This window comes from Calonectris borealis, chromosome 1, assembly GCF_964195595.1.
Source record: "Calonectris borealis chromosome 1, bCalBor7.hap1.2, whole genome shotgun sequence".
Classification (NCBI taxonomy): Eukaryota; Metazoa; Chordata; class Aves; order Procellariiformes; family Procellariidae; genus Calonectris; species Calonectris borealis.
In genome coordinates this window covers 33,838,636-33,864,964 of record NC_134312.1, presented here as the reverse complement: position 1 = coordinate 33,864,964, position 26,329 = coordinate 33,838,636, and the positions used below count along the sequence as shown (strand labels likewise).

Sequence of the window (26,329 nt, the reverse complement as noted above, 5' to 3'; positions counted from 1 at the left end):
AGCACTGCCATCATTCCTGTTCTTTGGGAGCTATCTTTTGGAAACTATTAATAATTACACTTCTTACGTCTTCACCTCAGAGGATGAATTTAGGGGGGAGACAAGATGGGACACTTTCTCCCACTTGTTCACCTTCCCCTCCATATCTTCAGAAACTCCTTTTTCTTCTATCCTCTTCATGAAGACGTCCACAATATTCCCTGAGAATTTTGAATATCCTTGGGATGTTCAAACAAGCATGATCATATTGCTATGTCTTCTGAATGTGGTTCAGGCCTTGTTTAGAGTTAAACGACTCTTCAGGAATACTGTCCAGAGATCAACCCCAGCAACAGATACAGTGACTACTCAAACCCCCACGACAGGCACTGTAGCTCCTTCAACCCGCACGACAACCACTGTGGCTACTCAAACCCCTGCGACAGGCACCGTGGCTGCTTCAACCCCCACAACAACCACTATGGCTACTCAGACCCCAGCAACAGTCACTACAGTTACTCCAACCCCCGCAACAGGCACTGCAGCCACTCAAACCCCGGCAACAGTCACTACCAATACTCCAACCCCCGCGACAGGCACTGCAGCTACCCAAACCCTCGCGACGGGTACTACAGCTGAACCAGAGGACCAACCATCGCTGGTATCCGTCGCCCCTGTACAGAAGAAGAAATCTTTGAAGCGGAAGTCAGGTCGTGTAGAAAAGGATGATGGAAAACCAGGGCCATCACGAGGAGAGGAGGAGGTGATACGTGCTGAAGAAGCCCCACTGTATAATAAACTACCAGAAAACGAGAAGCAATATGCTCTGTTCACTGATGGGTCCTGTCGCCTTGTGGGAAAACATCGGAGGTGGAAAGCTGCTGTATGGAGTCCTATACGCCAAGTTGCAGAAACTGCTGAAGGAGAAGGTGAATCGAGCCAGTTTGCAGAGGTGAAAGCCATCCAGCTGGCCTTGGACATTGCTGAACGAGAAAAATGGCCAGTACTTTATCTCTATACTGACTCATGGATGGTGGCAAATGCCCTGTGGGGGTGGTTGCAGCAGTGGAAGCAGAACAACTGGCAGCGCAGAGGTAAACCCATCTGGGCTGCCGCATTGTGGCAAGATATTGCTGCCCGGGTAGAGAACCTGACTGTAAAAGTACGTCATGTAGATGCTCACGTACCCAAGAGTCGGGCTACTGAGGAACATCAAAATAACGAGCAGGTGGACCAGGCTGCTAAGATTGAAGTGGCTCAGGTGGATTTGGACTGGCAACATAAGGGTGAACTATTTATAGCTCGGTGGGCCCATGATGCCTCAGGCCATCAAGGAAGAGATGCAACATATAGATGGGCTCGTGATCGAGGGGTGGACTTAACCATGGACGCTATTGCACAGGTTATCCATGAATGTGAAACGTGCGCTGCAATCAAACAAGCCAAGCGAGTAAAGCCTCTTTGGTATGGGGGACGATGGTTGAAATATAAATATGGGGAGGCCTGGCAGATTGATTATATCACACTCCCACAAACCCGACACGGTAAGCGCTATGTGCTCACCATGGTGGAAGCAACCACCGGCTGGCTAGAAACATACCCTGTGCCCCATGCCACTGCCCGGAACACCATCCTGAGCCTTGAAAAGCAAGTCCTGTGGCGACATGGCACCCCAGAAAGAATTGAGTCAGACAACGGGACTCACTTCCGAAACGCCCTCATAGACACCTGGGCCAAAGAGCATGGCATTGAGTGGGTCTATCACATCCCCTACCATGCACCAGCCTCCGGGAAAATCGAACAATACAATGGACTGCTAAAAACTACGCTGAGAGCAATGGGTGGTGGGACATTCAAACATTGGGACACACATTTAGCAAAGGCCACCTGGTTAGTCAATACCAGGGGATCTGCCAATCGAGCTGGCCCTGCCCAATCAAGACTCTTACGTACTGTAGATGGAGATAAAGTCCCTGTCGTGCATATGAGAAATATGCTGGGGAAGACAGTCTGGGTTACTCCTGCCTCTGGCAAGGGAAAACCCATCCGTGGGATTACTTTTGCTCAAGGACCTGGGTACACTTGGTGGGTGATGCGAAAGGATGGGGAGGTCCGGTGTGTACCTCAAGGGGATTTGATTTTGGGTGAAAATAGCCAATGAACTGAATTTTGATGTCAACTGTTACATGATATTGTATGTCATTATTTCTATGATATAGCAGTGGTATAGCAGTGAAAATCACCCAGATTAGTGAAGAATGAACTAACTCCAATGAAACTGAGCAAAGTGCAACGATGATAGAACTGGACGAACGCAGCAGTACCGAAATGAGAACCGGCTTCAGGATGCAACGGCCCAACACCGCACACCATCTCTTCGGCCCTGAAAGACTGTTATAACAGATGGAGCCCAAAGTCATGGACTAAATGAACTCAGTGGACATTTTAGAGGGATAGTCCATAGACCGAGGGAATGATATCTGTGCGTGCATATATATATATGTGTGTATATATAAAGAAAGATAGTGGTGGTTAATTGAAATGTATTAAAAAAGATGTGAGACCTAAGCACGACGTAAATGGTATGGAATAAGGGGTGGATACTGTCCTGGTTTCGGCTGGGATAGGGTTAAATTTCTTCCTAGTGCTGTGTTTTGGATTTAGTATGAGGAGAATGTTGATAACACACTGATGTTTTCAGTTGTTGCTAAGTGGCCTCCTAGTCCAAGGACAGCTCCCGTGCCTACTGACTGAGCTAGGTACACAAGATGGGAGGGAACATAATCAGGACAGCCAGCCCAGCTGGCTAATGGGGTATTCCATACCATGTGACGTCATGCTCAGTATATGAAGGGTAGGCGTGATCCAGGAAGTACGGATCGCTACTTGGTTATCGGTCAGCGCGGGTGGTGAGCAATTGCATTGTGCATCACTCATTTTGTATATTTTATCATTATCATTTTCATTATTATTTTCCCTTCTTTTTCCCTGTTCTATTAAACTGTCTTTATCTCAACCCACGAGTTTTTCTCACTCTTACCCTTCCGATTCTCTCCCCGTCCCGCTGGGGGTGGGGGGAGTGAGTGAGCGGCTGCGTGGTATTTGGCTGCCTGCCAGGTTAAACCACGACACTGTCCCTGCCCGTGGCTGCGGGGGTTGGACTAGATGATCTTTAAGGGTCCCTTCCAAGCAAAATCATTCTAGGATTCTGTTTACTTCATTTCTATAGCAGCACCTGTTTCAACATTATAATCTAGACATGAAACAGTCTGACTTTGTGACCTGTTTGATAAAAGATCTTTCTGTTAATGCTATATGCATGTAATCTTCTCGTATAGGTTTATGCTGTAACAAATTCTCTGTTGTAAGTGGCTTTTATATCAGCTGAAGTGGTAGGAGAGTCAATCCTCGGGACAAGTATCTCCACATTATAAGCCAAAGATCCTCGCAGATCTCATTTTGGATTCCTCTCTGACATGATGTTGGAATGCCATATGAACCCGTCTTCTCTTTCTTCTTTGCTAAAGAGAAATAAAACTTGAAATAGTTGGGCTGAAATTAATCTCCCCTAGCCTCATACATCTGAAAATTAGACATCTTGTCTCCCTCCCTAGTAAAGGAATGAAGAAATGAAATAACTTATCTTACTGTCTTGTATGAAAATACATATATCTAAATACGTGTCTTCAGATAGGCATGTCTACACAACAGTTCATCCTTTCTCCTTCTCCATTGACTGTTGAAGGAATTTAGACAGGTCGCTTACTGTTAGTTACATGAGCTGAGATGAATGTGGTAATTGTGTTATATTATTCTAAGATGACAATTCATTCAGGAACATACCTTGCCTGTCTGATATTTCATGGGGAGGATAAATATCCAGAAATATGCTTTCTAGGTTTATCAAAGTGAATCTCAAATATAAGAACACATTATGAGCTTGATAGTTTTTGGTAGTTTAAAAGTAGTTTTGACAGTTAGCAAAATGGTAGTTTATTCCATTCAAATTCAGATAACCCCTTCTGCCTAAATAGTGCTTGAGCCTTTACATGCACCTTTTCTTTGATAAAGGTATTCTGAATGTGTCTATGCCTAGTTGAACTCTTCAGTGAGTGCTTGAGAGATGCCCCTTATTCCCACCTCAGAATAATTGGACACTTGCTGGTTAGTAACTAAGAATGGAGTCCATATGGAAGGAAGCAGACAATAGCTGTGCTGCTCTGAAATGTGTTCTCCACATGGATTCCAAAGCTCAGGCTCCTTCCCTGCCCTTATCGAATCCTCTGTTTCCAGTTTGTGTATCAACAAAAGAATGAAGGACAACGCTGCGCATTGTGCTCTTTCCATTTTAGAGAAAGGGAAGGTATGAGTCAGTGGGAGTCAGTGCTCTGTCAGTTCCAACTTTTAGCAGAATTACTTGGTCTTAGGTACATGGGATTCATACAAAGCAAGGCTGTGGTTTCACAAGCAATTTGAGCCAGTTCAAGTGTAGGCTACTTTTGAAAGAAGTCTGTTCTTCTGCACCTTTCCCTCTGTCAGCACCTGTGTCGAAGGGGCTGCACCAGGAATGAGATCATGTTGATCAACATAACATGATATAAAAAAAGAAAAAAAAATTGTTTTGCAGCTGGATCGGTTCGTTGATCCTGTTACTTTTGTAGCTTTGCAGCCTTAGCACAAGCCAGAAGGGAGGAAAGCCAGTACTTCTGTGTTTTGGTGGTAACTCTTGTTTAGGTAAGGCTGTCATTCAACAACTGCTTTAAGCCAAATTGTAGAATCCATATTGATGGGATGTCTGAAGCTATTATTGAGAATGAATAAACTTTTTTTACTGCTTTTATGAAGACTAACTTTCAAAGTGGTTCACTTTGGTGTATGGAATTGACTCATGATTTTTACTATCTGGCTGCAAGATTATGTATAAAAATGGCTGTTGGGTATGTAAATACGAATTTTATGAATGAGGAAAGAAACCTTTGTGTGTGCAATGTATATTTTCAATACAGGTTTACAACTCGGTCCAGCTTCCATTAAAAGCAAGGGCAAAAACTTATTGGGTCAAAGTTGCTTTCTAAAACTCTCTAATATTTTAGGTATAGATTCTACAAATCATCCGCATAAACCAGCTTGTGTCTATGATAGTCGCAGTGACATTACTTTTGTTCTTTTTTTGATATTTTATCAATAAACTACAGGTTTTACAGTGTATAATAAGTATACTTTTTACACTAGCATTTCAACATGGTGTCTAAGTGTTTGGAAATGAATATAAATTTATAGCTATTTGGATATTAAAAACTAGGCAACTGGACAAACCGGGTTCATCACTACATCCTTGAGTAGAAAGGTACAGATGGATGCATAAGATGTCTGTTGTGTAGCAATTTGTTTTTCTTTGTTAACTTGTTTGCATGACAAAAAGAGATATGGTTTATCAGATGAGTTTAATATTCTAATCTGCTGACTTTTTTCTCTTTAGGTTGCAGCAATCTATAAAGATTCAAGTATTGGAAATCTTATAAATATAGTTATTGTAAAATTAATTGTAATTCACAATGAACAGGTAGGAAAAATAAATATTAAAAAGATTTCTTTCTAATAAAAGAAACAAAATACATGAATTTGCATTGTAATTCCAAAGATTAAAATTTTTTTGTTTTAAATACAAAATATTTTCTTTAACTATAAAATTCTGTTTTAAAATAGGAGACTAAATGTCAAATATGAGGTTAACTGCAGAGCCTTCGTTTAATGCTTCTATTTCCCCATCTCTCTAGTAGCACCTCCTGTTGACCTAAATGGACATAAATCAGATACTATATGAAAACTTATGGCATAACTACCTAAAATGTGGTTACATGCATGGGAACATGACAGGGAAATGACAGCTTTTATAGATGGTTTTGATGGAGGGTTTTCAGCCCTAACAACTATAATATTTTAAGATTATAAGAAGTATACACTTTTCAAATACATGTTTTTATATTTATTTATCTTAAATGTCTTGTCACTCTGTTTTTTTTAATATTTAATACATGGTGCATGCTCACATACATTGATTAAAATAATGGGTTCTCATGACTGATGACTTGTAGCTAAATTAAGACCTGATCCTACAAACAAATCTGTGTGCGTGAACTTATGTGGAGTCATGCTGACTTCCTTTCCATGCACAGTCATTGTTTTGTGGATTAGGGGCACAAATGACAAAGTAATAAGTGTAAGTGCATGAATATTAAAACCCTTATTTGGTTTTTCTGGCCATTTCTTGCTTAGGAAGGACCAGCTATCACTTTTAATGCAGCTACCACTCTTCGTAATTTTTGCTTATGGCAGCAAGCACAAAACACTTTGGATGATGCTCACCCTTCTCATCACGATACTGCTGTTCTTATCACAAGGTACAGTATGTGAAATAGCCATAATTACTCAGCTAGGTGAGACAAATGCTTCAGTTTCTTTTTTACAACATCATTTTTTGACCATTCCACTGATACTGTTCATAGATAATTGAAGTGAATAAAGATTGTCTTGCACTTCCCAAACCACTGATTATCAATACATGAGCAATTACTCTGACAGTGCTATGTTGGTAGCTAACCATCTGATGAACCTTTCGTTAAAGATGATGGAAATTACTTAGACCTCAGATTGTTACAAGGAGAATTAGTCTTTAACCATTGTACATATATGTGATAGGGACAGGGTGTTGTCCATAATGGAATCAGCTGAAGGATACAGTGACGGTCAGCTCCTGATAGCCCAGGCGTAATTAGAACTACCAAAAACTTACAAATGGAAAACATTTAAATATTAGTACATATTATTCCTGTATACCAGTCGCCTCAGTGAAGGTTCTGGTGTTCATTTGCTGAAATGTATTGTCTCTTTTGCTGTTCTTTTTCATTATCTTTTTTCCCCCAGTGTTCAAGTTGGACACACTCCAGCACTTCAAACTGTTTGATATTTGTCCTGAATTTTACGTTGTTATTTTGACAGATGGTCCGCTATATAAGGTGGTTTCAAGTATACTGTAATCTGCACATTTTTCAGCAGCATTTCATGCTTGATCTACCTTCTGCATTGTAGAGAAATAACATAGTTTTTTACTTTTTATTCTTTGCAAGCTAGATAGAAAGCAATACTGTGAGCTTAGTCTGGTGAATTTAAATTACTTCTTTCACTAGAATGCAAATTGTTTGAATGGACTCTAAGATTAAAAATTGAGAATCAGAATTGCAATTTCTGTAATTAATATAGCAACAGTGAAATACTTTAAAAATGTTATTTTATTTGCTGTTATAATTTTAAAGAAATCTTTTCTTTCAAGGGAAGATATCTGCAGAGCTAGAGAGAAGTGTGATACTCTTGGTGAGTTACTCTTTTTTAATCAGTATGATTTTATAACGGAGAATGTATAAGAGAATTCCACTTTAGGGAGAAAAATCAATTAGGAATAAATCAGAAAGTAGATGCAAAATTTAAGTCACACAGACAAAAAAATCAACTTCTCAATGCTGTTCTGCCCTGGCATGTACTTTGGTGCCAGGTAAATTTATGTAAATTTGCTGCATAGTTGATGCATGACTTTAAACTCGGGTGCCATAGTATTAATTTACAGAGTCACTCCTTCTACATGAAAATACATTCTGTTAAGCTTTTATATAAGGATTCAATTTTGCAGGTTTAGCAGAGTTAGGTACAATGTGTGACCCGCTACGCAGCTGCTCTATAAGTGAAGAAAATGGATTGAGTGCTGCTTTTACTATAGCACATGAGCTTGGACATGTGTAAGTACCTATTTCCCAGCAGGTAAATTTTTTTTATTTCCTTTTGAATATGACCAATTTCCAGTGATGGGTTCTATGCTTCTAAGAGGGTGCAGTCTGCTACGTCCTTTCAGAAGAGTATTTTTGCCCCTTGCAGTGAGCCAGCTCTGCCCACCACCTAGAGGTAGAGAAATTGTGAATTTTATAACCTGGTTGGTATCCTGAATTATGGGAAATACTGGCCATACAGCTGTATTCTGTCCTTTTGTCATATGAACTGTTTGGGACACTGGGACAGATATCTTAGATGTGCAACATAGTCCTTTTAACTCCAACTGCATTCTAGCCCTGATAGGAATTTATCTTTAAGAAAAGACAGTTGTTAATATAACGCAGAAATATTCTTCCTTGTGTTTGATCCTTTCAGAACACAATAGAGTAACACAAAGAGAAATACTTTACACAGAAAAATAAGAGGAGATGACAGCATTTTATTTTATGAAGTATACCTCATCAGTGATGGCAGAAAGGTGCTATACTCTAGCTCCATGAGGCATGCCACAGTGTAGGTAACGACAATGTTACAGAGCTCAGTAGCTAGCTTGTTGATTTTCATGTGCCTGGAAGTTCATTTAGATACATGCCCTTTGACATGGTACTTAAACTGAGGTATAAAATAAGATGATGTGTTAGTTGCATAAATATGATGTTGATGTGCTCTGTAGTTTGTTACTGAATAGTAAGAGTTACTATGTGAATATTGGGGTAATATGTTACGGACAGTCTAGTGAAGGCCTGTATATTCAGTTGAAGAGATGGGTTGTTTAAATAAAGTGGCATACTCCCAAAATACTGGAATTTTTCTGGTGGGCTGAAGAAGTATGTAACTGTAAAATTCTTACTGTGCCCAGCATTATATAATTAGAAGCATTTTAGAAAAGGAGAGAATTTTGTAAGGCATTTTTAAGATATCTATTGCCATAATGTCAGATAGTCATATTAAGTGAGTCCCATTAAATTTTAAGGCATTTTCAAACTCAAAACGCAAGCATTTTGCTGCTACAACAAAAAGAGTTTCAATTAATTATTGCTGAATTTGTTTTGGAGTTTGTCTCTTTTGCTTCTTAGATTTAATGTGCCTCATGATGACAGCTTTAAATGTAAAGAAGCTGGAATTAAACATCAGTACCATGTGATGGCTCCAACTTTAAATTATCATACAAGTCCATGGACCTGGTCAAAATGCAGTCAAAAATATATCACTGAATTTCTTGAGTAAGTATCAATATAATGCTATGTTGGTTTTTTTTTTTTCTTCAATTTCATGTCTTTCTGAGAAGTATTTTAAAAGTACTGCTTAAACACCAGTTTTGTGTTGTTGTTAGGTTTAGCCACTAATTTGTAGGGCCTCAGTCCTCCAGAAAAATCATCTTTGGATGATTCATGACTTTGTTAAAGTTGCACTCAACACGTAAAGCCAAGAAGTTGGGTTTTTTTAGTTTTGTTTTGTTTTTTCACTATGGTGGCTATTGATAACCTCTAGTATAATTTTAGTAGGTCAGAACAGACAAACTTTATTTTAGGAAGTTTTTGTTTAAAAAATAAGTGGTAGGTATGATTTAGTAAGCTCCCAATTAATTAATTAGGAGCGATTTATTCACATTTTTTCCTGTTTTTACAACAGTACTGGTTATGGTGAATGTCTCCTAGACAAACCAAGTGGAAGAATATACCATCTTTCCTCTCAGCTGCCTGGGTCAATGTATGATGTCAACAAGCAGTGTGAACTTATGTTTGGTCTTGGGTCACAAGTGTGCCCATATCTGGTGAGTGTACAACACACAGAGTCATGCTTAATCTGTACTAAAAAATTACTGAAAGGTAGGTTTAGAAATGAAGTCTCAGGACTTCTGGTTTTGGAAGAATTTTGTCCTAAAATATGTCAAAGTTCAGGTTCTATTTTGTTGAAGGGGGAAGGGTTCAGTGGAAAGCATTGCAGTTCCATATGCTATAAATACACAGAATTAAAAAATAGGATTAATCCATTTTGATTTGCACATCTGTGAATGTGATTATAATTCCTTTAAAAGATCTAAAGCTGCATAAATTAAGACTTCCTGCAACTACTGAAAGGGAATTATTTTAACACTTTTTACAAATGTTTTCACATTGTAGCCTCTATCTTACATTAACTGGTCTTTCTTATCTGCTTCTTTTAGTGCTTTTTACAAATTTATAACTTTAAAATTAATATATTAATTCAAATATTTGTTCCAAATGTTTGGTCCAAAGTGTAGATTCCCTCTACTTTGTCAAAGCATCAGAAAATATTTTCAAGGCTGTTAGAGTGTACATTTTCTATACTTAACCAAAAATTTCTTTAAAGCAAAACTGGGATCTGGAAAGAAAACTGGAGTAGGTTAATGAACTTAAGTTGTATTTTGAAAACTTGCCAGTGCAACATAAAATAAATAGAAATATAACATGACTTTGTTCATTATTGTTGAGATGTCGCACAGTTAGATTTTGGACCAACTTGTCAAATACCTACTACTATTGCATGGCTTGTTGGAGCTGTTTAGAGGAGAGAATTTAAGATCAGATTCCAGCTGGATTAAGAGGAGCTGTTGGTGAGGTAAAGTGTTGTTTAGGAGGAGTCAGGCTTTATGGGAATATTATAGGAAAGTAAAGGGAGATTCAAAGACCTGAAGGTGGTGTTACTGAAGACTACTTTGTAAATTTTGTAATCCATAAAGCTTATTCGTCCATTAAGAGTCTTTTATAACAATTTGAAAAGGAGGCTTTCTTCTTAATTTTCTAGTCAATGTATTTTAAAAAATAATTCCAGTTAGCATCTTTATCTGGGGATTATACTCAAACTGTGCTGCATAGTATCAGCTGTAATCTCTTCCACGCTTTTTTATTAAATTATCTACTGAATTAGAAAATGAAATTATCTATTACTTTTAATGAGATCAGTTGCAAATACTCCACGTTCCTGCCTGGCTTTATGCAAAATCCATTTTTTAAATACTTTTTTTTTTTGGTCAGGTTTTATCTGTGAAAAATTGTAGCACTAACAGCAAACACTAAACTCACATAGTATGAGAAAACAATATATATATACCAATTAATGTCTAAAATGGTGTTACAGGTACAGCAAAAGTAATCTTGTTTTCTTTTTAGAAACAATGCAAACGCTTATGGTGCACAAGCACGGAAGGTGTTCACAAGGGTTGTCGGACTCAGCACATGCCTTTGGCTGATGGAACAGTTTGTGGTGTGGGAATGGTAAGCCTTCACATATTTCTCGGTACTTACCTATGGCAAAATCATTGATGTAGATAAGAAAGATCAGTGCTTGCTGTGTGGCAATACTGCACCTGTAGCATACTGATTGTGTAAGCAGTATCTACCTGATTTTACTTGCGGTTTCTCTTAGTCCTGTAATGTTGTGACATAAATAACATAGGTTGTCTGTTCAGAATAATGATAAAAGTTTACAGATGCAACACTGGTTAAAAATAGGTGGAAAACCTCAGGGGAAAGTTGCCGTCTTCGCTTCTGTTTGAAAACTTCAGATCATTTATAACAAGTTGGGTTTTTTCCTCATCGGTAGTGCTCCAAAGATGAATTTCCTGGAAACAAGACATCCCAAAAGTGTGTTTCCCCCAGTTTGTCTTGCTGAGGCTGTTTCACTGAACCGAAACAAATTAAGTACAAGTGACTTAGATACAGGAGTACACCTTGTTGGAAAGAGGGAGTCTTTGGATCAGTATCCTTGTTCCAGTCGAAATTTGTGCGTTGTATCTGTTTCGGACAAAGTATGAACAGTATGAAACTACGTCAGGGGAAGTTCAGGTTGGCATTAGGAAAAAGTTCTTCACTGAGAGGCTGGTTGGTCGCTGGAACAGGCTTCTCAGGGAAGTCACGGCACCAACCCTGTCAGAGTTCAAGGAGCACCTGGACAACACTCTTAATCATATGGTTTAGTTTTAGGTAGTCCTGCAAGGAGCAGGGAGTTGGACTCAATGATCCTTATGGGTCCCTTCCAACTTCCTGCTTGAGATATTCTATGATTCTTTGAAAGCATCTATCAATACCTCTTCATCTGCTCCAGTAAGTGCCTTAGCTACACATAATTCATACTGATATTCTGTCTTGCCTATTTTAACATAATTCAGGATACTTGGATCTGTTCAGTGCTAAAAACTAGGAGCTCCCTTCTCACTTATACCCTAATGCATAGGACTCTACCTGGCTGTATGAGGTATGAATTGAATGCTTTGAAACATAAAAAAGAAGAAATGGAAGCTGGATTTCCTACACCCTGCTCATTGGCTTATTTGGTAAAGAGTGTTTGGCTGATGAGAGTTCAGCTCGCTAATTCCTCATCCAGTAGGTTGTTTTTGAGTGCAGATCTTGATCTATATCCTCTGACAATTTAACCTTTCTTGGATTGTCGATAAGGGTCATGAATATCTAATTAGTACATGTAGTCAAGGCACTTACAGAACCTTGATAGAAACAAAAGTAGTGGTGGAGGCTAATTGAATCCCAAGTTATCAGTAAAGATTTGAGGATTTTAGTTTTGGATTTGTACGTAGTTTGGGAAGTGAACAGAAATTAGGTGTTTGAGTTCTTTGCTGATCTAGTCTTTGGCTTCTCCGTGTCTCAGTTCACCACCAGCAAATAGAATTATTTTCTTACCTGTCAGGGGATTGTGAGAATAAATATTTTGGAGATTTTTGACATGTTCAGATATGACAGTGTTTGTCTTAAGTATATATGGTTTATTATGTTGAGCTGCTTTTAATAATAGTGTGCTTTGGCAGCTTCAGGGGCTGTGGGAACAATGTTAATTTTTTCTTTTGATAATTTTATAGGTTCAAAGATGACTAAAAAATATCTGGTCTAATTTCTGTGTATAAGAGGCTGCTACATTTCACTCAGTTATTACTAAATTTCCCCCAATAACATTTAATCTTTACAGATTGGGTTGGGTTTTTTTTTCTGTGTTTGGTAAGATAGTAGTAGTGAGGAATTTGAAAATACTGTCTTAATGGATAACAATTTAGTGGGTAAACTGTCTCAAATGGTTTCTTTCTCTCTTGCAAGATTAGGAAAAGTTATTTGAAGGTTGCAGTGGAAGCTTTGCTTGATTAAATCCTATGCATGCAGCTGGTGTTATAACGTTTCAGTCAGTCACTGATCAGAAAGGAAGTTAATCTTTTATATAAACTTCATGTGTAATCTTTAGTTCAGTTGACTCTAATTTGCCAACATCAGAGGACTTCTTTTATATAAGAATACAAAAACCTATTTTATGCAATTACTGCAGTGAAACCAGTTTTCTCTAGGAAGTGAAGAGCTAATTACAGTCATTACTCTGAAAGATGTAAGAAAGAACAGCAATTAATCTGACAAATTGTCATCTGTTCTTGTCTAAGGGACAGCTCCTTTCAAGCTCAGTCAGCAAGTTTCTGTTGATGTTAATGGGAATAAGACATGGCGACTAGTTATTGTAATTAATATTTGCCAGCAAGCTAAGTAAATTTATATTTGGCATTTGCAGTATTATTGCCGTGGTGAATACAGAAAAGGTCCATTTAAGGCATTTGTAATTTTAGCATCAACTTTTCAAGCTTAGGTTTTTCACAGTAATCTAGTTTTTCTTCAGGTTGTGTGTCTGATTGGTGGATCTTGCTCTATGGAGTGCTTTAACAGTCCTTGTGTCTTTCCTTCCCCAAAATACAAGAAGACAGAAATCTAATAATATCAGAGACTTTCAAGTGAATGAGCAAACAGCTTTTCCTGAGTGCCCGCACTTCCTAATGGAATATCTTCTTGCCATATGCGATCTATCAGCATGCACCTATTTTGAAAGAGAATTGTGTTTTGTATGTCTCATGGTGCACACACCTGTAAAGCTCAGTGACTTCTTAATATCTATAATATTAGTAGTAGGCATGGGTAGCATTTTCTTAAAACATTAAAGGGAAAATACAGCCTGACATTTCAGTCTCTTATACAGAATAAAGAAAATATTTTCTTGAGAATTTGAACATTTCCTGTATTAATTCTGTAGAGTTAATATTATTAATTTCTAGAATTAATATTACTAAAATAGAAAACTTTTTCTTTTACTTCAATTTGCTGTCTAGTCAAATTTCTCTAAGCCGGTCAAACTGTACTTTGTTCATCCTAGAGTTACCTGCAAAAATGAATTATATTTGCTTGTTGGGCTTCTGCTGAAGTAACTGAAAATTTCTCTTCACCTCCTCTTTTTATACATTCTGAGTGCTTAAGTCTGACAGTAGCCTATAGGTAGCGATTCTGCTGTGTCCAAGAGCAGTTTCTCACTCCATTGATATTCAGGTGGTGTCTCATCACTTCAGTTGCTTTTTGTTTGCCTGTTTGGCCTCACAAAGATACATAGGAAATCTAAGCTTCTGCCAGCTCTTCTAACATCACACAGATCTTCCCTGAAGCAGGGGATGCAGCCTTTAAATTCTTTGGCCTAATTGGTATTTCAGAGACAAAATGATAGTAAATATACCTCGACATGCCATATGTAAACATTTACTAGTTTTGCAGTGGTGAATTTCTACACACCATAGGACTATATTAGTTATTGCTTTAAAGAGTTCCTGATGATTTTTTGTGAGAGATATTATTAAATACAAAGGTATACATTCCTGGATTGTCTTCCTAAATACAATTATATAATATGACCAGATATAAAGTTTTTATTAAAATGTTATTTTTATTGTGTAATGAGGCAAATGGCATGAAAAATATTAAATGGTTAGTGCTTTTTCATGTCCTGTCTCTGTAATCAAAGTTACCATGGGATTATCTTCAGAATTAAGAACAATGCTGTATGATTAGGCAGAGGTAGCCTGCTCAGTGGATGCCACAATGAATTTCGTATATACAGTTGTAATTTTTGTTGCTGCGGTATAAACTATATGTACAAATTAAAAACATAATGAATCACAATAAGGAAAGTATTTATGTGCTGCATTGAGGACCAAGATACCAGAGGAGGCCCCTATGTATTACAAGATGTAGGAGAGAGTTATTTTCCATTAGGACAGAAACTGGAATGCTTTAATTGGCCTGGTTTCCTTCTCTTAACTGTCATAATTCTTGTTGCCATCACATTCCAGGTAGAAGCTAATTTGATGGATGTTTAGGAAATGTGAATGACTTTGAGTAGATCTTTTTGCCCTACTTCCTCTTAGGTTTTCTTGTTGCATTCTAGTCGGAAATTTCTTTGTGCTTTGAAATTTCTGCAGACCAGCAGGCTCTCGGTATTATCTGTTTGAATTATGTTTTTAATTGCTTTGTTTTCTTTTACTATCCATTTCTTTTATTTTTTGGGAGACTACTCTGTTCAAGGGTTTCTGTAGTGAGGAATTTACTTGCATTTGTACTCTGGGATAGCACAAAAGATTTCTCCTCACCTTGAGCATAGGAATTTTTAGGGGTTTTTTTTCCCTTCTTTTTGAAATTCCAAAAAAGAACTGAGTTTGGAGAGTGATTCAGGTTTTGGCATGTTGAATATCTTTGTTCAGATTTAAAAAAAAAAACAACCCACAACAAAAAAACCCACACAAACAAACAACAAAAAAAAACCTCAAACCACAAAATAATCTTAGTAGGTAGAATCCTTAGATTCACTGGATTTGTTCATAGTCCTAAATCTACAGGGTACCAGTTTTCACAGTGTGGTTGATGTCATTCACAGAAAATACTTAATCCCATTTTATGGTGGACCTAATCAAGAGGAGTAGTAAGCTAGTAGTATTACGGAAAAGAAATATCTACAGTATTATGTGTAACCAAATTGGTTACAAGCCAACTAATATACAAACTCTCCTTACACATATCCATGTACAACTTACACCTGGCTCAGAATCATGGCTTCTGTATAATAAAGTGATGCAGTTTTTAGCAGTGTAGTTCACATGATATGCCAGTAATGGTGACTCATCTGTTGGAGTTGGTGATGCACATCTGAGCCAAAAAACCCACCTCCAAAGAAGAATCAAAGAAAATGGTGAAACCGTCTGTCTTCTAGGAGTGGCATTCTCAGAACAATTCTTTTTTGCTATGAAAGTAACATCAAAAATACCCAATAAAGTGTCTTTTTTTACTATTTTTTGAGAAACTCAGAAGGGTTGCACTCTGATCCTTCCTGGATTCCTGAGCAGTATACAAATATGCCCTTATTCCATTGATTCTTTGGACATTAGAAGGGAGAGGTAGGAGGCAGCTGTGTGATTCTGACCCAAACTTTGCATGTCCCAGAGCTCTCCCAGTATTCTACATAATGGCAGTTTGCTACTTAAGCACCACTGAAAAAACAAATATCAGAGAAGTCTGGAAAAAGCTGTTTAACAGCAAGAAGGAATCCATATGATAAAAATAACAGTTTGATTGGAAAACATGTGCCTTGTTTGTGTGTGAGAGAAATGTTTATTACTTCTATTCACTGTAGACATATATTGTATTTTGATGTAGTGTCTCTAAAAAAAAATCTAGAATAGCGATCGAGTGAATTAAGATTTCATCCTAGTCCCTTTAAGGCCACATAAGGAGAGGGATACATGGACAATTGAGAATGTGGATGCAGACCAACATCTGATTGCTTTGATCGGTAAAAGAAATAGCAGTCTCTGATTCTGAGGCATGTTTGCTGCTCTTCAGTTGTAGGTTACTACCCATGTATTGATTTCTTTTAAAAATCATTGCATTGCTTGAATACCTCATGAATGTAATACATGAAGATAGTTAATCTGAAAGAATAATTAATTATATTTATATATATGTAAAGTAAGTATAAAAAATTCGGATGGATTTTAACAGAGTTGAGTGATAGAGGGATATGTTAACCATGTGGGAAGCAGCAGCAGATCTGATCTTTTGAACTGTAAAAACAGAGTAAAGTGTATTTAAGGGCTCAAACCAAGGATTTTTGCTATAAACTGGGATTTTTGTAAATTACTTTTCTGATGAGTTGTGATTTCAGAAAAATTAGAAGTTTTCTGTGGGAACATAAACACATATTTCTGTGGGAGAAATAAAGCATATAGATTTTTTGCAAGAAAAAATTGAAAATGTTGAAAAAAATTATTAAAATATTGTGGGGTTTGTAGATAATTAATGTAATCTGAGTAATAAATGTAGGCTTGTGTGAAAATCCATGCTACAGATATAGACACCTGAGATGCCATAGTTAACAACTTCAGTTAGACATTTCTCCAAGCTTCATTTCTTCTGTCTTGTAGACTCATTCTACTAACAGCTCTGTATGTTATTATATGCTCTAGGCCCCACTTCTCTTCTTGATTCTTTGAGCAATGTGCTTTCTTGACTATACGTATTATAGGAAGAAGATGGAGAGCATATGCCTAATGTGCAGCAAAATGTTTCCTTGCATCCACCTGCAGCAGACGAGACAGAGAGAGGTCTGTAGCAATACATTCTTTTGAGGGAATGAATAGGAACACACCATTGACATAAATACAGCCAGAAACAACAGTTCTGAGATCTGTGGACTTTGGCATTCATCTGCGTGGGTGTTCTTATCTTCACTCTCTGCTCTTGGGGTTATGTGCTGAATCTATGTAACTTCTAAGATTCATACCCCTTTCCCAGCTCTATGTGATTGGAATCCACCTTGCTCAGACCTCAGCTATGGGCCAGATGCTTTATAGTGAACTGGTCTTGTGCTGCAGCCCTGTGTTTAGTGTTTATCTGTTTTGTGGCACCAGCTATGCCCATTTTCCTTTCCCGCATTCAGTCCACTACAGCTTTCTCTTCCTGTGCTATTCACTGGCTCATAGTCATTCTCAGGGCCCTGTCTGGATATCAGGAGTAAAGCAATTGTATTGTATAAGGTAAAAAGAAGTTAGAACAATAAAATTGGATATTTGGAAGGCAAAATACAGACCATCGTGTCCACTTTTGCAATGCTTTGTCCTTTTCATTTTCTCCTCATATTTGTCTTCAGTTTTCAATCACCTTCTCTCCTTTTAGAAGCACGAGCAGCTACCAGCAACATCCATGGAAACATGTTGGTGTCTGGAAATAGATGAATAGTTTTTCCTAAGCCTCCTTTTCTGCAAGGCTTCACGGGGCTCCAGTGCATGAAACTATCCCCGCATACACTAAGCATCAGTGTTTCAATCTTTGCCCCAAGATCTTCAAAAACCATTTGTATCTCTGGGAGTAGCCTGGAAAATATAGGCAGTAAGAGTGAACTTGGAGTCCTTTTCCTGCTGTGAGTCATACCAGGCTGTGTGTGAAGTACTTGATTTCAGAAGAGCTCTAGTCCTGTTCTGTGTGCATCTATCACTCTTCTTGATTCAGTCAAAATTGATCATAGCCTGGCAATTAATGCTTTAATAATTTCTTTCAAAATTACTTTCCTGGAAATTTAGCAAGTTGAGTAAGCTATGAGATAAGTTGGAAGTACCTGAAATCAGTTTATCAAATCATAGTTTAATCCATAGGCAAGAGTCAAACTTCTTATTGTAAGCAGGTGATCATCAAATACAAATCTGGGCACCTGTAGGCTCATTGATCTCAAATTTGAACCATTAATCCTCCCTATTCTCTGAAGATATGAAAATTACATGTGGATTTGGGTCAGAAATTCTGTTTTTTTTGACAGAAAACCAACTGTTGACCTTGGCTACAGCAGAGTTGCCACTTGCTGCAATCAGTATGTTTGGAATTATGAGTGATACCGACTTTACATGATGCATACATTATATTTGCCATAGCAAATGTAGCAAAAAAAAATTGTTAGCAATTATATTTAAGTTTATGGAAGTTCTGTATATCATAGTATTCTCAGTGAAGCAATGATTCAAGCAAGCACAGAGGAACATCTGGAATGCGTCTGGTGCCGGAGTTTTCTACTGTGACTTCATCATGTTGCTTCTGTAGGAATGCAGCAGAATAATAGCTGAGACAAGTTTGTTGAATAAGCTATTAAAATCCCAGATGTGAACATGTGCTTTGCATTTTTATGGATCAAAATAATGCTGTTGTGGGTATAAAATTTCATTTTACAACTCTGTCTTTTCCTGAAATCTCCCTTCAAGTTATTGTAAATGTTTTTGTGGATGGAAGAAGAACCTAAACTCTAGGTCACTGTCCCATATTTGGATGCAGTATTCATTTTGTGAAGGGAGATTTAGAATCTTTATCCTATAATAGTAAAAAATTATTTCCTAAGAGGCTAATGACAGATCTTGGAAAGGTAAGGTCTTGGTGTTTCCTCATATTTACCTTATGGCTGCACTATGTAAAAGTCTATCTTTTATTGCTAGGTGCTTGATCCTAGTTATTAGAAGGTTTGGGTATAAAGGTACCTGTTGTGGTTTAACCTGGCAGGCAGCCAAATACCACGCAGCCGCTCACTCACTCCCCCCGCCCCCCCAGTGGGACGGGGAGAGAATCGGAAGGGTAAGAGTGAGAAAAACTCGTGGGTTGAGATAAAGACAGTTTAATAGAACAGAAAAGGGAAAATAATGATAATAAATAATGATAGAATATACAAAATGAGTGATGCACAATGCAATTGCTCACCACCCGCGCTGACCGATAACCAAGTAGCGATCGGTACTTCCTGGATCACGCCTACCCTTCATATACTGAGCATGACGTCACATGGTATGGAATACCCCATTAGCCAGCTGGGCTGGCTGTCCTGATTATGTTCCCTCCCATCTTGTGTACCTAGCTCAGTCAGTAGGCACGGGAGCTGTCCTTGGACTAGGAGGCCACTTAGCAACAACTGAAAACATCAGTGTGTTATCAACATTCTCCTCATACTAAACCCAAAACACAGCACTAGGAAGAAATTTAACCCTATCCCAGCCGAAACCGGGACAGTACCCTAGGGGCGTCTTGAAAAAAGTAGTAAAAACTAACAGTAAGCACCACAGTGAGAAATATGCAGATATGCAGTGAAATAAAGGTGTCTTTTTGGTGTTAAGTTAAAGCATTAGCATCAAGTGAGTGATGATTTGGCCAATTTGCTGGATCATTTAAATGGTTGTATGACAAGATAGATGCAGCTTTTGTTCTGTATTTGCTTTGGGCTTGAAAATCACCTTGAATGGTCATATTCTTAGAAGAAGGCATTCAGAGCTTAAAAGATATGGCCCATATGCAAGAGTCAGTGTGACGAAAAATTATACAGGCAGGCAATTTTATCAGCAAGTTGGATTAGGAACTCAGGCAGAACTCAGAAAGGAGAATCTGACAAATTCCTGTTTTGAGAGCAAAATGGTTGTTAGCATATGAGCATAAGTATCAATATAATAAAATCATATATTAATTAGGAAAAAAATGCTTCTAGGAATTATTTTATGCAGTGATAAAGCCACTGAACAACATCTGAGTTTTGTGTCCTTCAGGTATATTCAGAAAGATTGCACACATTTCTGTGTGCTCAGCAAAATTTATGTTAATTGATAGTTCCTACAATAAATCTGTAACATCACAATAACTGTTAAGAAATTCTATGTAACATTTAAATTAGTTTTAAAAAGGAGTGGAATCCTTGAATTATTTTATCTCCTGTGAATCAGAGGTTCTTAAATTGTTTTATGTGCCAGAGACTTTAGTTACCAAAACCCTTCTAGACTTTAAGGTATTTCAAAGCTGTTTTGTGTCACAGAGAACAGAGAGGCAAAGCCTAGGCTTCAGAAATAACAAGCAGTTGAGTTGATATAATCTGTTCTGATGATTCTGGTGACTGATCCATGTATGCATTGCAGGGAAAGATAGAATAAGCCACTCCCTGTCAATACAACTAGGAGAATCCCTCCTGACAACAAACCTAATGATCAGTCTAATCCTGAATCTGCAAACAGTCATCTAAAATAAAGAATTCTCTCTATTGTGTATGAGCACTGACCCCATGTAGTCCATCCTGCCCAGTGTCTTGTCTCCAGATGTGGGCAGTCTTTGATGCTTCAGAGGGTGTTTGGAGTCAAGGACAAAGTTGAGGACACATTATCGACATAGAAGTCAGCAGGAGACATAGTGCTGACATTATAGTATCTTGTAAATATTCTATTTTAGTATGTAAACTATTCCACTATGTTGTGATCAAATATACCACTTGGGATTTTCTAAAGCATACAAGTGAATTAGAATTCCAACTGCCATAAGTCATCTAATAGGATTAGTGCTGGTAATTCCTGCAGGTTCTTTGGAAAAAGTCACACATGCACCAATCATAAGATTCTCATTTAGTCTTTTTAGTCACGTACTTTTTGAGTAATCACTGAAGTGGATAAATATTTGCAGAGTCAGGGACTTAGATAGTAAATACTTAGAAGGAAGAGATTGATCACTTGATTTTTCTGGAAAAAAAAATAGCTAGTAATTACAACTTTCTATAAATAATAACAGTTTACAGATACAGGGTGATGAAGCCTCATAACTGACATGACCACAACAGAATAGTCTTGCAATCTTTGTCGTCTTAATAATGTAAATACCAGCAGATGAAATGAAAATTGCACCTTTATGTAAGTTTTTAGTTGAAAATAGGTAGTTCTTTAGCAGGAATAAAATCTGAAGTAACACAATAGACATTGCAATGTAGTATCTTGCTCTAAGAATTATTATTTCTTTAATTATTAATTCAGTTTTAATGGTAATAGTAAACTTGTTAAATTAGTAATAAATATAAAATTATTGTAAAATATAAATAAATAAAAATAAAAAAGATGTTTTACTGCTATTGTTATAGGTATGAAAGTCTGAGTTTAAGCTTGAATCTATAGCATCATCTTGCTTTAGCATAAACAAGGTCTTAAATGCTTGAAAATTTGTGTGTTTTTCCCAAACAATCCCACTAGCTTTTTTACCTTTCAGGATGCTTAAAACACCCTAAATTTCTTGGTGTTTGTTATCATACCTTTTCACTGTTTGTATCAACGTGAACTTCCAAATTAAACTGAATCTCTTACATGCAAGACGACTGTAAATCTATTTTTGAAGTTTGTGCATGAAAACATATCAGGAATTCAGGATCAGGATTTTGAGATTCTTATATAGGCATTTGAATAAAGTGACAAGACCTAAAGATATATGCAGCATCCAGTAGCTTTCACAGAGAGCAAAAAACTTGAGACAGCATTTTTGAAAATATGACTACTGGGTAAGATATCTTAAAGGAAGTTGAAGATTTTAGAAAATGTCCAGACCCAGATTAAGAGCAGTGAGCTCTTAAATTTTGTTATTTCTGTGCCTAAAATGTACAGTAACCTTTTGCTTGACTTACAAATTTTATTTTGTTTGTCAACTGTGCAGCACTGCCGCCATGGAATTTGTGTGAGCAGAGAAATGGAGACACGTCCTGTAGATGGAGAATGGGGACCATGGGGACCTTATAGCTCATGTTCAAGAACTTGTGGAGGTGGAATCAAGAGCACCACCAGGCTGTGTAATAGACCAGAGTATGTTTTTTTTATTGTGGTTTACATTAGTGCGTAATGAAGATATTACGACATAATGGATTGGTTCAAAACAAAACGAAGGTATTGTGGGTTGCGTGAATTAGTTCGAAGCACCAATATAAAAAAAATGCTTGTTTCAGCCATGTTTGAAAAGACAGATAAGTCTACAGACTCTAATACGCAGAGAACTTTCAGATTACTCGTCTCCACTATATCATTCATATTTATAGATATTTCTAAAGACTTATTTTGGTAGGGTCTTTTTTTCTAGTTTTACTCTAAATGCTGATGGTTTCTTTAAACATTGAGATCCTTTCTTTGGAGTAAAAGCTGCGAAAAGAAATAGATATATTCCCTGGTCATCTTTTTAGTGAAACACTTGATTTGCTTTGATTTAAGGCTTTTTCACAACATCACCACCAATAACACCCACAAGGTTCACTGGCTACAGCAGAGTCATTTACAACTTACCTTTGTAATGGAAACTTCCATTGAGTGAATAATTCAATGTGGATTTCATTCTCTGTAATAAAGGTCAATGAGAACTTCACCCTTAACTTCTCCAGAAGCAGAACCATAGCTGCAGCTTGGGTAGTTTCAGTGTTTTTCGAGGAAGTCATGTAATCTTGATATTATCAGTGGGATAAACGAACCTCAATCAAAACAACCCCAGGTTATTTTGAGTAGGAGGTGGTAGACTAGATTCCCATTAGATATGCCTCTGTCAGTCTGTAGTAACTGATAGTATCAATATGCCATTGATTTATTCTTTTTTTTCCTTCCCAAGAACCTGCTAATACTGAAGTATTGTGTAGCAGGGTTTATAACAGTTAAGAAATGTATTTTAGACTTTACAGTAAATGGACTGTTTTCCACAATTTTCCCTTTTTAGTTCTTTTGATCCCCGAACTAAAACCGATATTAGGACTACAGAAAAGAATGTGTCAGCTCCTAACTCTGTCTCCTTTCTTTGTCACACTGTAAAATAATAATTTCAAATTACTGAGGGAGGTGCTGCTTCTTTAAAAACAGGGCTGTAACCCTACCTAAGTTGATGAAAGCATTAAAGTTAATAATGCTTTTTCCCAGGTAAAATAAGTGAGTGTAAGAGAAATAAGAACGTAATACACATTAATAATCATCAGTAGCTTGATTACCACCTTCCTCAGCAGTAGTATTTTACATGGACTTCCTATTTTCTTCACATGGGTATAAATGTATGCACAGTGCAATAGAAGACAAGAGTGTGTGTGGGAAAGTCAATAAAAGATAGCAGAATGCTGTGTGAGGTTTTCACCTTTAGATCAGTGGCTCAAGCAACTTTTCATGGAAAACAACAGTTTTAGAAACTGAGTGTGTTTTACATTTACCTATTTTTGTTAGACCAAGAAATGGAGGAAAGTACTGTGTTGGCCGCAGGATGAAATTTCGATCATGTAATACTGATTCATGTCCAAAAGGCAAAAAAGATTTCCGGGAGCAACAGTGCTCTGAATTTGATGGCAAACACTTTAACATCAACGGTCTTACGTCTGCTGTTCGCTGGCTTCCAAAATATAGTGGTAGTAAGTAATTTTAAATTTTTTCAATTAATAAAATAAAAATGTTACTTGAATTAAAGTTTTAAAACAGACAAGAAACCTGTTGGATTTTCTTTCCAGTTTCTATGAAAGATCGCTGTAAACTTTTTTGCCGAGTTTCTGGAACAACTTCCTACTATCAGCTGAAGGACAGAGTTGCTGATGGTACTCCCTGTGGAGCAGAAACCAATGACCTTTGTGTTCAAGGCTTATGCAGGGTATTTAAATCTAAACTTATTAATTATTAAAATCAATTTTAACAGATGATAAAGTAGATATTAAATATTCATCCAAATAACCATTGCTGAAAATATGTAAAGCAAGATGTTTTGAATTTACTTAACTTAATTTTAATCCCTACCAAATTAAAGATCTGGAAATGGAGGCAATTAAGTGAAATACAGTTGAATCTGAAGACCTGCAGTCTTTCCTCATTAATCCTGATATGTGAGACAGTTAATATTGTCCAAGTGAGCAGAGAGAAACTGATCCAAAATTGGCATAAAGGGAGGAAAGCAGCATGCTGTGTGTTTATTGCTGTCATATTTCTGCTATCAGAGAAGTAAAAAAGTAGAAAATCCAAGGGTAGCTATATTACATATTTATTATTTCATTGCAAAATCAGGAGGAACTGACCCTTGAAAGGATCATTTCAGCATTCTTTGCTTAATAGCAATTATGGAAGTGCCACAAGATTTTGTTGGGAGAAGCAAGCTGATATATTATAAAAACTCAAGGCTTTTTTGTCAAGCCCAGGTTGTTTTGCAAATTGCAGTGAAACTGAGTAAATTCAGGATGAGGAGAAAATGTAGCCTTTTTTATAATGTTGAATCAAGAGGAGAGAGGAAATGCCAGAGAATTGTCCCGTTTATCACATTTTTTTTTTAAAAAAAAGGAAGTTTAAGTAAAGATACATAAACAAAAATTGTGCTTATGCTAGTTTAACCAGCATAGTCTACGTGTATTCTTTTGCTTATTTTGCAGTAATGACAGACTTTGAAAGACATTGATGACCATGTATACATACATACTGCTTTTTAGGATTCCAAGACTTTTTAATGTAAATATAATTTAAAATTTATATGCTATGTTGATATTTTTATACAAAATCTTTACATATTGTTATGTATTCTTATATAGTTCTTGACATATTAAGTGTAATTGCATTGTACATTCTTAGTACAACAGCACTATTGTGTTTTGCCCTTACACCACAGCACCCAAAAACATAAAAGGCTTTTCATGAATTGCCAAGGAAGACCAGATAAATACAGTGAATAAGAATATTTTTGGGGAGTGGGAAGCTTACATTGTTTATTTTCATTGTTTTCCATTGGGCTGAGTGACACAGGGCTATTGTATTTTTTTTTGTAGCAAGCAGGCTGTGATCACGTTTTGAATTCCAAGGCAAGGAGAGACAAATGTGGAATCTGTGGTGGTGATAATTCTTCATGTAAGACTCTTGCAGGTACTTTCAACAGTGCTCGTTATGGTATGTTTGGTTTTTGTTTTGTTTTGTTTACATCTTAATGCACATTTAGGTATGGCTTAGAAATTGTTTTACATTTGAGGAAGTGGGATTTCAGTGTATGTTCTTTAGAGCCTCTGCCAACAAAAAATATCTCTGATTTTCAATCACGTGTGCCCCCTCAAGGATGCAGAGGCAAACACTGTGACACACTGACCCGTTCAAGGGGGGGAAAAAAAGATCAATCTGCTCTAACACCAAAACAAGAGGCACGAGTAAAAGATATGATGAGGGTAAAAGTACTTTAAAAGAAAGAATGCTTCCTGCTTTATACTTTGCATTCTCTTGTCTGAAACTATGCAGCTGAAGGACTTATTCCAACATCTCCTTTTGGTTGTGTAAAGAGATAGCGAGAAGTCTGTGGTGTGAGCAGTCGATGAGTTTCCTTTTTTCCTATAGTGAAAAAGATAGCCTGTGAAATGTGAGCCTTCTCTTTCCAGAGAACATGGGCAGCAACTTTTATGTTCTTTCCTCTTCATTGGCGTATAGTGAAAGAGAAACTCTTCTGAATAACTTTGGCAATTTCTATTTCTTTGATTTAGTTTCTCTGATAGAGTTACTGATAGTTCTTCTATATGTAGTCCTTTCTGGGAAGTATGGAGAGACTATTGTATGCGTGTGGCAGTGCAGTTCAGTAGTTAGAGCGTAGAACATAAGGACAGAAGTCCCTAGGTTAATATCAAATTCCCAAAGGCTCCTTCATGCTGCTTCACTGGTTGAAAGATACCACAGGCGAAATGGAAGTTATACTTGGAGAGCTGCCAAACAGGGTCTTCATAGAACAAAGGGATTGCTGGTCAAAGAGGAAAGTATGCCCAGTATCCTGTTGGATTTTTTTTTTTGCTAGCAGAGGGCTTGTGCCAAGCAAAAAATACCGAATAACTTAAAGGTGAGATACAGCTGCCCCTCCCATACAAATTGCACATGACTTTTCTTCTATGTGTCTGTCCTGAGATGTTGGAAGAAGACACAATCAAC

At 37.2% G+C, this 26,329-nt stretch overlaps 1 protein-coding gene across 1 annotated transcript in view; it reads left to right on the top strand.

The window, feature by feature from the left end:
• Window positions 1-26,329, top strand: part of ADAMTS20 (ADAM metallopeptidase with thrombospondin type 1 motif 20) — a 106,720-nt gene that overhangs the window by 31,218 nt on the left and 49,173 nt on the right. The window contains exons 5-15 of the mRNA XM_075148138.1: window positions 5,459-5,542; window positions 6,256-6,380; window positions 7,310-7,350; window positions 7,664-7,769; window positions 8,877-9,023; window positions 9,433-9,574; window positions 10,935-11,039; window positions 22,098-22,243; window positions 23,627-23,808; window positions 23,905-24,041; window positions 25,198-25,315. Of these exons, the coding sequence (XP_075004239.1) occupies window positions 5,459-5,542; window positions 6,256-6,380; window positions 7,310-7,350; window positions 7,664-7,769; window positions 8,877-9,023; window positions 9,433-9,574; window positions 10,935-11,039; window positions 22,098-22,243; window positions 23,627-23,808; window positions 23,905-24,041; window positions 25,198-25,315 (1,333 nt within the window). The remainder of the gene's footprint in view (window positions 1-5,458; window positions 5,543-6,255; window positions 6,381-7,309; window positions 7,351-7,663; window positions 7,770-8,876; window positions 9,024-9,432; window positions 9,575-10,934; window positions 11,040-22,097; window positions 22,244-23,626; window positions 23,809-23,904; window positions 24,042-25,197; window positions 25,316-26,329) is intronic.